The sequence below is a fragment of the Linepithema humile genome, chromosome 2, assembly GCF_040581485.1.
Source record: "Linepithema humile isolate Giens D197 chromosome 2, Lhum_UNIL_v1.0, whole genome shotgun sequence".
NCBI classification, from domain to species: Eukaryota; Metazoa; Arthropoda; class Insecta; order Hymenoptera; family Formicidae; genus Linepithema; species Linepithema humile.
Window position 1 is genome coordinate 9,228,458 of NC_090129.1, and position 16,782 is coordinate 9,245,239.

The 16,782-nt window shown below is 35.3% G+C and overlaps 3 protein-coding genes across 11 annotated transcripts in view; 2 read left to right on the plus strand and 1 right to left on the minus strand.

The window, feature by feature from the left end:
- The window catches only part of LOC105680016 (neural cell adhesion molecule 2-like), a 252,842-nt gene extending 241,022 nt beyond the window's left edge, over nt 1-11,820 (plus strand). For 6 of the 7 annotated variants that reach the window (XM_012380417.2, XM_012380414.2, XM_012380418.2 and 3 more), the window contains 4 exons: nt 6,065-6,346; nt 6,719-6,813; nt 7,051-7,320; nt 7,789-11,820. In XM_012380417.2, coding sequence (XP_012235840.1) covers nt 6,065-6,346; nt 6,719-6,813; nt 7,051-7,320; nt 7,789-7,866 — 725 coding nt within the window. In that variant the 3' untranslated portion in view covers nt 7,867-11,820. Of the gene's footprint in view, nt 1-6,064; nt 6,347-6,718; nt 6,814-7,050; nt 7,321-7,587; nt 7,673-7,788 lie in introns of all 7 variants that reach the window. The other variant, XR_001101931.2, reaches the window with a different exon arrangement.
- Nucleotides 11,821-12,155: 335 nt separating this feature from the next.
- CysRS-m (cysteine--tRNA ligase-like protein, mitochondrial) lies at nt 12,156-14,846 on the plus strand. 3 transcript variants are annotated; one of them, XM_012380357.2, is made up of 8 exons: nt 12,156-12,570; nt 12,768-13,063; nt 13,139-13,346; nt 13,579-13,841; nt 13,904-14,040; nt 14,163-14,285; nt 14,422-14,682; nt 14,762-14,846. In XM_012380357.2, exons 1-8 carry the CDS (start codon nt 12,314-12,316, stop codon nt 14,795-14,797), a joined length of 1,581 nt encoding a protein of 526 aa, XP_012235780.2. In that variant the 5' UTR covers nt 12,156-12,313; the 3' UTR covers nt 14,798-14,846. The 3 variants fall into 3 exon arrangements, with proteins under 3 accessions (XP_012235780.2, XP_012235778.2, XP_012235779.2); XM_012380356.2 differs by having other exon boundaries at nt 12,159-12,223; nt 12,292-12,570; nt 14,422-14,846; XM_012380355.2 differs by having other exon boundaries at nt 14,422-14,846.
- Nucleotides 14,333-16,534, minus strand: Non3 (Ribosome production factor 2-like protein Non3). Its single transcript, XM_012380358.2, has 5 exons — nt 16,296-16,534; nt 16,046-16,175; nt 15,391-15,830; nt 15,176-15,320; nt 14,333-15,086 (listed from the first exon to the last, which is right to left on the minus strand). The coding sequence occupies exons 1-5, from the start codon at nt 16,316-16,318 to the stop codon at nt 14,883-14,885; spliced, it is 942 nt and encodes a 313-aa protein (XP_012235781.1). The 5' UTR covers nt 16,319-16,534; the 3' UTR covers nt 14,333-14,882.
- Between the last annotated feature and the right edge of the window lie 248 nt (nt 16,535-16,782).

Here is a 16,782-nt window from a genome sequence, read left to right on the forward strand (position 1 = left end):
GCGAGGAAACGCATGTGTCGGTCTCTCTGACGCCTGCAAATTGTTCTCCCGCCCGGACATCTCGGAGATTTAATTATTTACATTTTATCCGCGCGCGCGCGCGAGATTCTCCGGCAATCGATATTCCGCATACTCGTTATTTTGTCAATGCCATGCAGCGCGGATTAAGCCCAAGGCTACCGCAATCGAAATAAATCCCCAACGATCGGGCACAGCGAAATGTAAGAGTTATGTGGAACGAAGGAGGATTAAAAATCCAATGTGAAAAGTACATCGATTTACGAGACGGATATTGAGGACAGATGGTCATCTATGATTTTCACATCTCGTTTCGTATTATTTGCGATTATTGTTTCAAAGTGATCCAGTCACTTATCTTTTCTTTCGTACGATTGCTTCTTGCGACTCCACACATTGACAGTATTGTTCCTTATATTTCATTTGCCTCTCTCTCTCTCTCTTTTTGTTCTCCCCTCAGCTTTAACTGGCGGAGACGCCACTATTTCCGCGACGCCGGAAATAAGACCGTCAATGAAAGCTGAACTTTGCTTGAAAAGCTTTTACTTTGACATAAAGTATTTATAGATTCTTGTTGAACTCATTCCCTCTGCATAGCGTTCCGCGGAAAAGTGTGAATCGCGCTTCCCGAACCGTCGGTCTCTCGTTCCTGTCTTTCGAATAAATTATACGTTTTGTTTTTGTTCGCCGTTAAACGCGATCCGATAACTTTTTTCTGTATCATAGCTCCGAGCGAGCCCTCGCGACGAATATTTTACAGCGAAAACGTTCCGTTCGGGTCGCGCGATGCGCGCTGAAAACAAGCCGACGCGAGATCTACGCGATGAAAATGTTCAATCAGTGGGAATCAGTCGACGTGTCAACACTTCTGCAAATTCATCACGAGTATCGCGAGATTTGCATATTTGCTTTGGCGTGCGCGCTGCGCTAAATTTTTTTGTTTTTTTCGCTACCCGCCGATCGAGGAGCCGGGAACCGTCGAATTAAAGGCAATCACCAGGGAATCCGGCGATTGACTTGCGAAATATTGTTACATTGTTTGTACGACACGGTCAGATCTGCATGCGCCAGATACGCGTGTTGACGCGAAGCGACAATGTAGACGTCACTTTCGCATTATGCTTTACGGCCGTCGCTGCGGAAATTTTGTCCGCTCCTCCGATTAGAGCGGTAGACATGTCTTGCTGCGCTACAAGCTGTGTGTTGATTGCAATTGTATTTTCTCTCGTTGTCTACACTCCTAACTTTTGCTCGCTAATTTCCTTTGCATGTAACTTCCATTCGTGAGTGTACTCCGTTAATTCTCCTCTATTGTATATTATTGCAAAGAAAATGTATGCTTGTGTCGTCCGGATTAAAAAGCACTGTTAATGTTTTCGCATGTTAATAAAATCTGGGGGGGGGGAGGTTTTTATCTTCCCTTTAACGTAATGTTTAAAGAGCATAATGAAGAAAGATATTATATGCCGCTACGAGATATCACCATCGTACATTTAATTAAAAGGTTCAAAACACATGACTTTCTTCATACATATTTAAATGCGACAGATATTTTTCTCTGCAATATTTACTAATCAGAGGAATAATTTATGCATTGAATTGAGTTTTAATTGATAAAATATTTCATGTTTTGAAACGTATATATAATAATTCTCTCTTCGCGCGTTTTTCATTGCATATTAATCACATTTTATACGCAATACGTAATCGTAATGAAGCAAAAATTTTGCTTTACCGGAGATTTGTAGACATTTCCGCAATCTGTAACGCAGATGCAATATTAACCAGTGATTTTGAATTAATATTCTAAATAATCGTCGACTCTGCTTTAATAATTTTTTAATATTTAAAATTTTTGCATGTTATCCATCCTTAAGTCGCAATCTATCTACGTAAAATTATTTTCAAATACAGTAATTTACAATAAAAATGAAATTATTGATTAAACAGTATGTCTCAATATTTTCAATCTATTTTGCGAAGCATCCTTATAAGCTCGAATACTTCGACAAGTATCACCGACAAATCTAAACTGACGTAATAATGTATCGGGGGTTTTTTTTTTTTCGCGTTTGTTAGTTTTTGCAATGACGTTCGCAGAAAATCGTTTACATGCACAGTTCGTCTCCGCCGTGGGCAAACAAACGGCGTATTTTGCGCTCAGTAACGCGGTAAACAAATGCACTCGCTCGGGCAATTATATTATTGCATCGTATTTCCGTCGCCGGCTTGATATAATATCACAAACGACACAGCCAGGATAATCGATGTAGATATGCTAATCGAAGGTTTCGCATTCTTGGCGGAAGTCGACTCACCCCGAGGCGTCCTGTAAACAGTTAGCACGTACACGATGGAGCAAAGTCGGGCGAACTTGTTTCTAAGAGATACCACTAAGACGACCGTTTGTACGCCCTGTAACCGTGTAATCCCTGTCGAGATGCATTCATCCAAATTGCTCTGTGGCCAAGCCTGATCTTCCAGCTTGTCGAGATCGTCAGCAGTAATGTACATATACATCCCTGAAACATCGCGAGAAATGTTATTGAAATCCTCGAGCGGATATGTCGAGAGCGAAAAATCCAGCTTGCAGTCCGCTCGCGACACAATCGCCTTAATCGTTTATACATTTAATTTTATCGACATTTAAAATTGACAATTTTACGGAGTACATCGGGATGTTTCACATTCACAACGTTTATTCATACAAATTATATTCTTCAAAATTTTAATATTTACGCAAATTATATAAATTTACATAATTAAACTTATTTTCTACTTTGTTAAAAATATAATGCAAAAATGATTTGAAATGTTATTTTGTTTTTTGTAATATCATTTCCGAAGCTCCAATTTTATTATAATTTTGCTTCGTGCGCGCTGCAAAGCTACGTTTGTATTATTAATGTTTTATTTACCGACGACTTGCGAGTGCGATCAATAAACAACAGACTTCCACGGTCAAATAATTGTAAGCTTCCCGAATGAGGTAAATTCAGCGAGGCAACATTAGCGTGGAACACGAGGGTGTGCCAGGAATAGCGCTTTCAATTAATCTTTTGTAAATTAATGGATAAGGTCACCGAAAGCAGCTTAAGTTCGGAGACAATAAAGCTTGCACGCACAAGTGACGCGTGCAACGGAACGTGGCATTATTGCACGAAGAGCTTGGAGTCATGCACCAAAGATTTGCTCACATCCATTTATTATATTATGAGGCATTTCGTAAGACAGTCTTCCGGGATAAATCCGGAAGATGTAATTTAAATTAATTTTAAATACGTTCAAAAGCGGGACGATCCATTTATTATTCCTTCTTCACTAAAACATTAAGTGATATAAATTATGTAAATATAACATCGTCTCTTTGTTCATAATAATTGTCTACAAATTTGTTTAATTTACACGAAACGTTGAATGTCACAGGCTGTTCGGGAAGATCTATAATTGAGAGGCGCAGTTCGAGTCAAGTAAAATCTTACAAAAATACGAATTGTACATTAACAAAATTATTTGAATCTCTTTATGTTAAAATATGCAAAAATTTTTTTTTTTACAGAATAATACTTTAAATCCAACTAAAAATAGCGATATACAATTTTTCCATAAAAGTTTTTAATTAATTCTTCATTCCGCTTGGAATATTATTTGAATTTCGTATTATTTCAATATAAATCGATAGAATGAAGAGAGACTTACAGCCATATTTCTTATTCACCATCTGTTCCTTGAAACCGCATTGGAATAGAAAAAAATATGCCCAAGATTCTCGCGCGCACTCTCGACTCGACAAAATACACTTTCCACGCACGTACGGAGGCATGAATTCAAATTGTCATTAGCTTAGTTTGATGTTCGCGAGTGTTGACGCATCCTCGGCTTTAATATCATCTTGTGAGAAAGGGGCAGGGGAGGAAGCACCGGCAACGGAAACGAGCCAGCGGAGAGGCATTCATTTAGCAGAGTTCGCGAATATAAGTGGGTTTTGATTAGCCTCGAACTTGAGTACCGCAGCAGTTCGGCGTGGAGTGCATTTGAATTCCAAATTTATTGCTAATGCGGTTGTGTGATCTATGATCTACGCAAACACCCGTCGGCCCGCGTATTCGGAGGGGCGGATTATTCTTCGATGATAAAGAACCTCGAGCTCTCTTATGAGAATGTCTTATGAACGGATTTGAAGACAGCTGAGGAAAAAACCGCGGCTGCCGCTCGAATTTCTCCTCCGATCTATCTATTTTTATCACAAAACACGCATTGTATTGAGTTTATCTTCGTAATCCCCGCATTTCAGATACTAATTACTGAAAATGTCCGTAAATTCGAAAATAATGAAGATTTAACGGAGCAAAGAGTAAAAAAAAAATGGGAATTCACGAAATGCGGAGAGTTAAATCTCTGTTTTATCTTGACGATTTAAACATGCTGATTTTTAGATCGTTTTTTTTTTAACAGCAGCAACGTCGGTGCAATAATTAGACTTCCAAAGCGCGCGTTGTAAATTTTTCATCGCGCCCCCGTAATCGGGGCGGATCGTGATAAACTCGAGGAATGTCGCCGCGTGATGATTCAAACGAGGCTGCCTTTACGATCGCAATGCTAAGAGAGACGTTATATGTGCACACTTTTTACGATCATTTCTTTACGGGTCGAGCATACACGGATGGACGCGCACGTATTTTTAACGTATCAGAAATGTTCGGGACGCTTCCAGAATGTTACGCTTGCGGCATGGCGTTCCTGCTTCCGAGTTAGATTTATGTTGCGAGCTGCACTTCTCCGCACACTTTAATTGTACATACGCGAATAAAGACTCGCACACTCTTTACACACTCGCCTACGTCGTGAGATTCTCACAGATGGAAACAGCGCGGACGGAAGTGCGGATGTATTCCGCCGTGTTATTCATCCTCCTCTTTTTTTTTTTTATTTTTTTTTTTATTGGAAAAAGTTGTGTTGCATTTCTCAAGCAGTATTCTTCTTGTTAGAAAGTCGAGTAACGTCCCCCTCGTACGTCGAGCATGGACATTAGTTTATGCGATCGTTGTAATTTGTCATGATTTGCATTTATTATAAATTTATGTGCGGCACTCATTCATGAATATTCTCGACACGCGAGACGTGCATTTTTTTTCACGCATCAAGATACCTCTGCCGGTAAGCGTAATAATAATTTTTCATCGCGAAATAATTATTATTGAGGGAAAAAAATTGCGCACAACTTTCTGTTAAAAAAATGAAATTGGAAATGAAAAATCGTGTTTGATTTCTCGCGAATTTTTCGCACTGCGATTTTCGCGATTCGGTCAGTCGCGATCAAAGTAGTCGAACTGTAAACAAAACTCGGAGCTTTCTCCATGAGGATTACGCACGGCGATCGTTCAAAGAGACTGCAAAGTTGCCTGCCAAATCGAAAATGCTTTATCCATAGTCGAATCGACATTCACGAGGAGCAGTCGTCGCGAAATAGTAAAGCGATTTCCTTTATCGCCTTTTATACATTTTTCACTCTAGACTTTTGTTAACACGTTCGCCTAAAAAGCACGCGATAAAAAATCTCGTTTTCAATATTTAATACTTAAAACAACATCTATTCTTCAAAAAGAATATTTACAGTCTTCGCGAAAATATATAGAAGATTTTTGATCCTTGATTTTTTTTTTTGTACTTTAGATTTTTATTAGAATCTGATGTAGATTTGAATGGAACCTTTGTGCGAATCCTCTCCTCGTATTTTTTAAATATTTTCTATTTCTCTTTGTTTTATACGCTGCATTTTTATTTATCTTAATTTAATTTAGATTTGAGTGAAAATCCTCTGTCGTAAAAAATATAAATCTAGTATTACAATCCTTCCTGCAGCTTTTGTGTGAACGACGAATGGTTGAAAGTTACTCTTATTGTAAAGTCCAAAAAAAAAAAAAAAAATATTGCAGTCATTTCACCTCTTTTCGAAAACAAGTAGAAAACCGACCATTCTCCACTATTGTCCCTTCCTCCCCCTTTTCTTCGTATTCGTCACGAAACAATCGAATACAATTTGCAGCCCTGACGCCAGTTATGCTGTCGCTGTCGGGTCCATTGTTGGGCGCCGTGGTGGGGGCCACAGCGGGGCTGCTCCTGGTGATCTTCGTGATCGTGCTGGCTGTCAGGCTGCGCTATCGACCCCGATCGCAGGAGGACTCTCACGACGACGGCGGCATGGCGAACCTAGCTGCGTCGGGCACCGGCGCCTCGTCCCCGCGTGACAAATCGTCGACCTTGCCCCTCAGCACCGATAGCATCGAGAGCTTCGAGAAGAATCCTGATATAATACCGCACGCGAACGGTAGGCGAGGATCCTGTCACTCCGCTTCGCACGCTCCTCGATTTAGTATATGCTCGAGGGATAAACGTCACGCACGTCGCATCGAGCGATTTGTCGTGCCAGACAAATCGCTCGATTCTCTTCCGGAGATTAGCTCAATTGTTGATGGATTGACTCTCGTTTGTTAGCAAGAACGAAATGCTAACAAACCTATAATACCATGATTCACGACTAGCGCGTGAAACTTTCAAAACGCACATTCTTTACTTATGGAACGGTTATTCCTTATGAAAAATTATCTGTGCGAGAGATCAGTCGATTGAAATATTGCATAAGCGTGCGTGAGTTTATTGGCGGAAGCAGTAGTAATCTCTGTATCTTACGCTATTGTAGAAAATTCGTACGCGGAATTGTGCAAAGGAACGTCGCCGCGATACGTGCTGCAGCAGCAACGTCCAGACACGAATACCTTCTCAGCAGCGAACAACGTAAGTTTGTCAGTTACGTCAGTAATTCAATATAATTTTTGTAATTATATGCTTAAACTAGTTTCATTCAGGATTGCACAGTTCAATAATCGCATGATTGATATTTAGTAATTATTCATCGTAATAATTTTATTTTTTATGTAAGCAATGCGACTTAGAGCTTTGTTCTTGATCGATGAGAGATCTGTTTTAACGCAAATACGCGCCTAACAAATTTCTGCACTAATATTGCAACAGTCCGAGCTAACGTACGCCGAATTAACGCTGAGGGGAAATCGGCGAATACCCCCAAACTGCTACCAGCCTGTGCAAATCTCCAGCCTCCAGCGGCCCCAGCTGCTGCCCATGTCGACTTTGACACGCAGACAGCCGATCCAGGAGCCGACGATTTACGCGCAAGTCGCCAGTCATTCTAAACCGATTTACGTGCCACCACCACACCCGTACATGAATCGTCCTAGCGACGAAACTACGGCGGAGACGCCGTTGATTGGACACGACAATAAGGTAAGCGCTTCGTTAAAGTACTGAAAAGTCTTAATATATATATCTCTCTCTATGCTTGTCAAGCTTGTTATAATATTTTTCCAAGATAAGAAAAATTTGGAAAGTGAGAAAATTGTTTCAGCTTGAATTCTCTAAATAACTCCGACTTCAATATTTAGATAGTCAAAATTATAATAATTATTAACATTATTTTTGTCGAAAGTGTTGATTCATAGTTTTAGTTTCATCTTTCAGATTTTATTTTTAGATTTCTTTTCATATTTTTAGGTAAAACGGCAAGGACTGTATTGAAATTACTTTCAATTCATTAAATGAGCGATCATAGCAAAATTGACATGTACAGCAAATTACAGTAAGCTGATAAATTAATTCACAATTAAGATAAACGCGATTTTTATCGCTTGCGCTAACATTACTCGCTAACTGAGAATCAACACGAGCTTTAACTGCAATCCTCATCTTTTCTAGATCACTACGATCAGCCATTCGAGCAGCTCAATCTGGCGCACCGACACGCCGCCTTCCTCGAACGCCCAAGCAACATGATTTCCGCAAGCTGTATCGTAATTCACGACTCCATTTCGCTCCTAAACGTCTCTTAATGTACCCCTCTCGTTCAGAAAGAAAAAAAAAAAGAGTGCACATCGATCCGAAGTGTGTGTTAAGTGAGGAGTTTTTCAAAAGAAGCGCCGCAGCCCTCACCGGTAGAAATTGTTAGACTTCTACGAATGTTAAATAGAGGATTCGTTCGACGATGAAAGTAATTAATGAAATCGCGCGGAGTATATATATATATAAATATATATATATACAAATAGATTATGCGCTTACCGAATGATTTGTGATAGTGGTTGGTTGAAGCCGGAAAGGGTTGAACCGTTTTTCAGCCGTCCGTAAAATTTGAAGCTGGGCGAACGCACTATTTGGATTCTGAAGCGGAGTGATTCATTGTTCTGCCGTCCGATCGAGAATTCGTTGTTGAAAGATTATTGGAGTTCGCAATAATTACGTATAAAAAGTTGAATATTCTTCCGGCGCGAGGACAGTGGATTTCTCTGCACTCTTTAACTCATACAACAATATTTGTTTTTTAAAAATTTTATTATATTTTAATTTGGTACCTAAATATTTGATATTCGAAATTGAAAACTTTCAACAAATGAAGAATCTTTCTATGAATAAAAAATTGATTTAGAATTGATAAAAGGATCAGTAACTGAAGTTTGGCTCGTCCCAAAATGTCCTGTATAATAAAAAAGATAATATAAAATTTGCTTTACAAATGTAAATTTGAGTAACCAGATTTTATAAATTAAAAGTTGCAATACTAATTTTTAGCATTTTTATCATTATTGAGAAAGTCTCGATATAAAACTTTGTTTCAAAGATTCTATGAAAATAAGAAAAATTTGATCGTTGGAAATGCTTAGGCATTGATTTCATAATTCGGTTAAAATCGAAATAGTACTTCGTCCATTTCTGTATGTAAATCTAACAACATCGGTGGATTGTGAATGCAACGATTTAGTGTGATTGGTAGGATAAAGTTACTCGCGCGCGATTCTTGTTTTGATCGCATGATTCGACATTTTCTATCCTCATACGAGTTTTATTCAGTATTATATCGAGCAGTACAACTTGGTTTACGTAAAGCACACTTAGAACACTATTAGAATTCTAATCACAACCTGATCATCATTCCTCCATCATTAGAATATTTTTTTAGTTGAACAATTTATAAATTTTAAAAAGTAACTCTTAAATTTATTTTTTACTTTCGTAAATAGCGAAATGCTATATAAAATAAATCAAAGAATTACTGTATAAGAGAGGCGCCCCGAAATATTTTAATTGTGACGATTTCTAAAGTAATTAATAGATTATCATTAAATATATAAGCGTGTCGAAGATTTCGATATCTTATGTTACGTATCTTGTAAAAAATGTTACGTATGTTGTAAAAAATAGATGGGTTAAAAAAATATTGAAATTATGAGTTTCTATTTATAAGCTTTTACAATAGTTACGTTTATTCCCATTCTTTTAAATTTATTCTTTTTATATTATTGCAAAAAAAATAAAAAATAAATATTTTGAAAATTACAATGAACAAAATCCTTTCTATTGCACATATGCTATCAGTTGCAAATGTTAATCTAATAAAACTGTTAAGAATAAAATAGAGAACTGAAGCGAATTCCTCAAATATTCTAAAATCATTGTCTCATTTCCAGGATATTGAACGCTATAAACAAGAATTGTGCTTTCGATATATTTTACAACCCATCTATTTTGATAAAGTACTGCATATGTTCGAGTAAAAAGCGATGTACGAGCTTTAACGTTGTGGTAACGGAAAGAATGCCTTCTTTACTTCGGTTATATAGTTACCCGCTACTTACGTAGTGCCACTTAGCATAGGTCGTTTTATTCAGAACGAGTTGTAAACGAGTTTATCGGTAGAAGAAAATAGAAAGCCGAGGAGGTAGGACAAAACGAGAAAGCGCGCTTCCGAGGATTACGATCGATCATCGACGTTTACGAATCCTTACGAGCTCGCATTCTCAGAATTGAATACATGAGAAATGATAAATGATGAATGATGATCACGTCCGATGATAATGAACGTATAGAATCCTCGCAAGAGCTTTGCCACGCGCGACCCTTTCAGAAGACTGAATGGGAGAAAGGGCGCAGGACTTGTAATACGCATAGGTGCCATATAACAGAGACGGGCTTCTTTTATTCGATTGATCGCAAATCAATTTCATAGGTTTTATTATTCATTCACTTTCTTTGGGATGTGTGTGACATGTCAAATGAAATTCTACGCCCGTCTCTGATACGAATTTGTAACAATGGGAGTGATGTGAGAGAAAAATTAAGGAAAGAAAATTATTCCTTTATCTTCTTAGTAAGTTTAACAGCAAAATGATTTGCGTCACTCTCATTTTAATCGATTCACAAAATCACTGCGCGAAAGCAACCGTTGTTCGAACGAATTCGATATTGTTGTACAGTGTAATGGCCACGATTCGTTTTGTGGAGAAACGTAACGTGACTAAAAGCCGGTGTCGATTGTAACAAAGAACAACGTTTGCGTTAGTTAACTAATCACTCGTATCGTTTCTTGTGTTATGAACAACATTTAGCAATATTCGTAAACTCATTACGAATTTCATTGATTGATATTATTTACTTCCGTATAAAAAAAAAAGTGCCGAACAACGCAAGTATAAAAAGATGTTGCGAAAGCGTGTGGGAAATCTTCTAAATATCCTTCATAAGTGACTTTCATTTATACCGCGATTTTCGTTTCACTGTCGTACAAATTCGAAACTAACACTAATCTTCAAGTGATTTATACAGTTGTTATATGATTTTTTTATAATAATATGAAAAAACATACGCGCGGGCGCGCGTGCGCGCAAACTCTCTGTTTATATTTAAACTTTAATCATTGTCTTTGAATCACTTCTTCCGAAATAGTATAATATAACGCACTATCGATTAACAAACTCCCCTGTATTCGCTCAATGTCTCAAACTATACGATGATGTAGTTGTTAGAGGAATCAGAGACTTCACATTCGCCAGAATGCAATCCAAAATAAAAGCACAAAAAAGAATTTTTGCTCACCAATTAACAATAAGCCGAAATTTTGTGTCACACTTATTGAAGAACATTATATGAGAGTAACTAAAATATAAAAGTATTTTTTATAACGTTATATATTTACTTATGATTTTTGTACTTTCTCTCTCTCTCTCTTTCTCTCGACATATATGCATTTGCATAACTATATAGTTTTAAATTAAACGTGAGAAGATAATCTATATATACGTATATAAATAGAAATTTTTTAGGATGTGAAAACTAGCATCGAATAAATGGCGATGAAAATAAATGGAAAATAAATAGAATGTCAATGTGTTCTGACGTATGCGAGCTTTCTGATTCGCTTTAAACGATGAAATTATTATCCTTTTGATAAGATCAACGATCAAATATGTTCGAATAGCTCGACGAATCGGAGCTCTATTTGTAATCTAAATTTTAAAATACTTTGTAAGTTAATGATAGAGAGTAAGGGAGATGTGTTCACGATTCGCGCGTACGTGAATAGTGGATATTAAATAATAAATAAAAAGATAAATAAAGACAGTGGCGGTAACTGTACGCCAAAAAAAATCAGAGATTCCGTATTTTGTCAGATAATTATAATGATTATTGCCAGTGTAACATAAGACTTTGATATGTATTGTTAGTATGCATTGTGGGTATTACAAAGAGGAATGAATTTAAATATAAAGAGTAAAACATACAACAATATACGAGCATACGCATATGTACACGTGTGTTTGTGTAAAGAATAACTTAAGATATTATATAAACATAATTTCAAACAACTTTTAATATAGATTTACTTGTGTAAAATATAAGGAGAACTAATTGTGCTCAATAAATTTCAATAAATAACGATTTTGCCTATGCCAATAACTATCATTACTGTAGTTATTTTTGTATAGAGTGCATTATAAAGATATAGATATAGTGATTTCTGCGTGTAATAAAAATATTTGCAACAGAGAAAGCATGCATACTGTACGCTTTCATTTAAAATACCGTTTTAGATACTGTTTTTTTCTTTTTTTTTTAAACAAACCCCAATGTTTCATAAAATCATTCTTTACATTTACAAATCCGTCTTAAAGACGTCTTTTTATAATTTTTTAGGACAATGTTAAATTATATATATAGTATATGTTGATATAATGCTAAAATGGTTTGAATCTTGACTAAAATTTTATCCAGCTGTATCCAAGACTCAAACCAAAATCACAGCTGTTTGTCGGCTGCCATGTTTAGTCTCAGTCCGGCATGACAAGTCTGTGGATGAAAGGTTATGTTTCAACAAATTTATTAAGATTATTATATTTTATAATTAAAAATAATTTATAAATTGTCAAGATTGTAGAGGTGATTATATATCATGACAACTATACGAATAAGAAAACCGATGAACGTAACACTTAGATTAATACAAGTATGCAAACGTTTTGTGAACACTGAAGCAAAGTGTCAAGACAGACCACAGTGGATAAAACCAGTTGGACATCAAACTGAAATATCTATATATAATCCAATAACAAAATGCAAAGTGCCACTGATTCTGAAAACAGAGAACGTTTTGAAATGGTATATGTGTGGGCCTACAGTCTACGACTCAGCGCATATTGGACATGCAACGTAATGAAAATGATACAAGAACTTATTGCTGTATTATAATTGAAGGATTATTTTGTAATGGAACAATTAATATTTAATTTTGTGCAATTTTGTTTAACTACTATTGCAATTTTCTTATCTATTTTACTTATAATTGATGCATGCAATATGTCAGTTTTTCTTATACGAATAATCACCTTATTTTTATTACTTTACAGCACTTACATAAAATCAGATATCATTCGTCGAATTTTGTCGAATTATTTTAACATAGATGTGTTATTGGTTATGGGTATAACTGATATCGATGACAAAATAATAAAACGTTCCAACGAGAGTAAAATGGATTTCATATCTTTATCAAGACATTTTGAGACTGAATTTTTAGCAGACATGAATAAGTTAAATATTCGTGAACCTTATTTATACTGTAGAGTTACAGATTACGTACCACAGATCATTGAATTTGTGGAAAAGCTTATAGCCAATGGATATGGTTATATTACAAAGAATGGTATGCAATTGTTAACATTGTGGTTTTGTTTCTATGAAAAAATTATCTGGTTTTTATTCCATTTGCGCTTTGTAGGATCCGTTTATTTTGATACAAGCAAGTATAATAATTATGGTAAATTACAAATCCCTTGTCCTGATGTCGCAAAAAGCCAGCACGAGGATAAAAGGTCAGCATTAGACTTTGCTTTGTGGAAAACAGCAAAAAGTAACGAACCATCTTGGAAATGTCCATGGGGCCACGGTAGACCAGGATGGCACATAGAATGCAGTGCAATTGCAAGGTAATTTTAAGTTATTTCCAATTAGTATGTTTTATATGAGAATTCTTTTATGTGTGCTTGGAGTTCTGTGTATTTTTATATTTTTTGTTTTGTACTTTTACATGCTGCTAGAGTGTTACGCAACACACCATTGAAATTATTTTTATAGCTAGTTCATTAAATGATTATCGATACACATACAAACATACACATGTGATACACTGATCTATATAAAAATATGTGCTTTTATCAGCGCAGTCTTCGGGAATTCTGTAGATATGCACAGTGGTGGAATAGATTTGGCTTTTCCACATCATGAAAATGAGGAAGCGCAATCTTGCTGCTATCATAATACCAACCAATGGGTCAATTACTGGCTACACTGTGGGCATTTAAATCTGAAAGATATAAAGATGTCCAAGAGTCTGAGGAATACCATAACTATTCAGGAATATCTCGAAAAATATTCGGCAAACCATCTTAGAATGCTTTGCCTGCTTTCTCATTATCGAAACGGTAATATTTGAAACAACTCCAAGTGATTTGATCTATGTGTAATCGATTGAATTTCATTGTAGGCATTGAATTCTCAGAGGAAGTCATGCAAAATGCAGTGGAAATAACCAAGAAACTTGATAACTTTATAAATGACTGTGATAATTACGTTGCTGGCAAATTTAAAGGTGGTGAAATAGATGAAAATCTTTTGTTTACGGTAAGCTTTTGCCTTGTATGAGTTTTTTAAATGTGATTTTAGATCACAAATAAATAATATAATATATATTACTATAAATATGATAAAAAAATCAACATTGACATATTCAAGCAATTTTTCAGACTTTGCATGACACAAGAAGTACAGTTTGCTCAGCGCTGGCGGACGATTTTGATACTTCAAGGGCAATGCATACCATTATAAATCTTGTTGGTGTAGGAAATAAAATGCTTCATCAAAATAATGTAAGTACTGCATAAAAAACACATAACGATTGACATTGTGAACGGTATTTTCAAGATAACATAATTTTATTTCATTATCTTATCTTTAACACATCAATTACATATTAATTATTTATCTAATCATTTTTAATTGCAGGCAACATCTCAAAATCATGGCATAAGCGCCATTGCCGCTGTTTCAAATTATGTTTCCAATGTTCTTACGAAATTTGGTATTGTACGATCTACAATGGCAACGATAGAAAATCGACAAATCAAAGACATTCTTGATAATTTTCTGGACTTCAGGAATGCCGTCAGAATCAGAGCACTTCAGCAAAATCCAAAAGACAAAACTTTATTAAAAGAATGTGATAAAGCACGAAAATGTTTATCCACTTGTGGAATTATAGTGAAGGTGAAAACTTTTATACAATACATATGCTCATATTTAAGACCATGTTTATAAGAAAATTGATTTATATCATTAATTACAGGATCAAGAAGGCATCAGCAGTTGGAGTTGGAAATAGCGTGTAAAATAATTCTCAACGCGTCTTCAATAAAAATGTATAAAAATCATACTTCTGTTATTGCTCAACTATAAATCCTCATTCATCAATCTGTGGATTCTTTAAGTTTCTTTGCACCGTCGTCATTATCATCGACAATCTTTCTTTTCTGCATCTTTTTTTCCGAAAATGTTTTCTTTAAACCTTTCATCTTTCTTGTTTGAATATTATTAATCTTTTGTTCTCCAAGATGTACACGACCGAATGTTGTTCCGAATGTATCTTTAGAAACATTCTTCTTCTTCTTCTCCTGCAATCATAATTATGATGTTAAGTTCAATATCTATATTTCCTACATTAATTTGTGATTTATAAAAAATTATAATTATATAAGAATACCTTGAGTGCTTTAGGTCTCTTGCAAGCTTGCTTAAATAAATCTTCCGAAGCAAACTTGTTGCGTCTACATATAAAATCGGCACGTGGTCCTATTTCCTCAAGTTCTATCCTAGGTATTCTTGTGTTAGATTTCTTGAGAAGTACTCTGAAAATATCACATTAATCAGTATATAACATCAAACTAAATCGTGCATCAAACTTGACAACTCACTCACTTATAACTACGCAGAAGTATTTTATTGTCAACAGCTGTAAAACTTAAAACATGTTCCAGACCCTGCAACCTAATCTTCTTGACCGTTTCTCTTTGGAACATATCGACAAGCAAGTTTTTGATTCTGCCATATTCATGATTCGTTTCAAAGAGTTCACCATTGAAAATCAACAATGGTTTTATTCCCGAACTGATCTTCTCAATTTTGAATTCTTTTAATCCTTTGTAATTATCCACGCCAAACTCCACCATATCTAATAATGTGTGCTCATACATTCTTCCCATTATGAAATTGTGTGGACGCTTCTTATTGTGCAAAGCCATCATGAAGAGAGGTGCATTATACTTGGATGCAAATTTTTCAATAGGTGTAACGTCTTCAAATGGTAGTATATCATTTTTCTGTTTCATTATTTGTGCATTAGGTTTCTTCAGATCATACTGGAAAATGCACAGCACATTTATAGTTTAGAAATTTTATTGGTGTTTAAAGAATTATTGTATAACATTAAAAAATAAAAAAGTAACCAATGTCAAAAGTTAGAAATAAAATTAGAAATTGTATATCCTCTCTTAAAAAAGCTTTAGAATCTTATATCATTGGTAAACTTAGAATTATAGAATTCACATATTTTCTTTAATATTCTAGTACTTACCAAATCTTTCATGATGCCAGTAACAATTGGTGATGTATTTTTTCCTTTGAGGCATAAAGCTTCTTTAGCATTTTCTATTAGTTTCGGTTCTTTATTTAATATAGCTTTTTTACCCTTATGGGTTGGTGTTCTACAAAAGAATATTGCTTAAAATTATAATTTACACATGGTGTGCTTCTATTTAAGAAATAATTTACATTGTTTTGTACATTACAAATATACATAAATTTAAAAATGCCAAATAACTTACGCAATCCTGTTTATGGTCGGCATAATGCATAAATTATTACACTAAATTAAAGTCACAAGTTTATAATATTCTTAAGAAAACGATAGCTAACCTATTCCTCAACTTGCGAACATGCTACTAGCGTGCTCAGTGACGACAGATTTGAGACGCAAGTAGCAAGAGAGAGGGAATACGGCACATATGCACAAGCCACGTACATGTGAGCTCCGCGCTTTGGCTACCTTTGGAAAGAATATAATACTAACATATATATATATATATAGATTTTATATATATATATAACATATTGTACATATATTGTATATAATAAATATATATAAATATATAAGAACATCTATAAAGACGCCCTAAAAACGTTCTAAATAAGACATCTTTAAGACATCCTAAAAACGTCCTAAAGAAGACGTCCTTTAAGACGTCGTCTTTTAATTTCTTTAATGATTGGCATTCTGAACTGAAAAATTGTTAACAGGAGCACATGATGTTA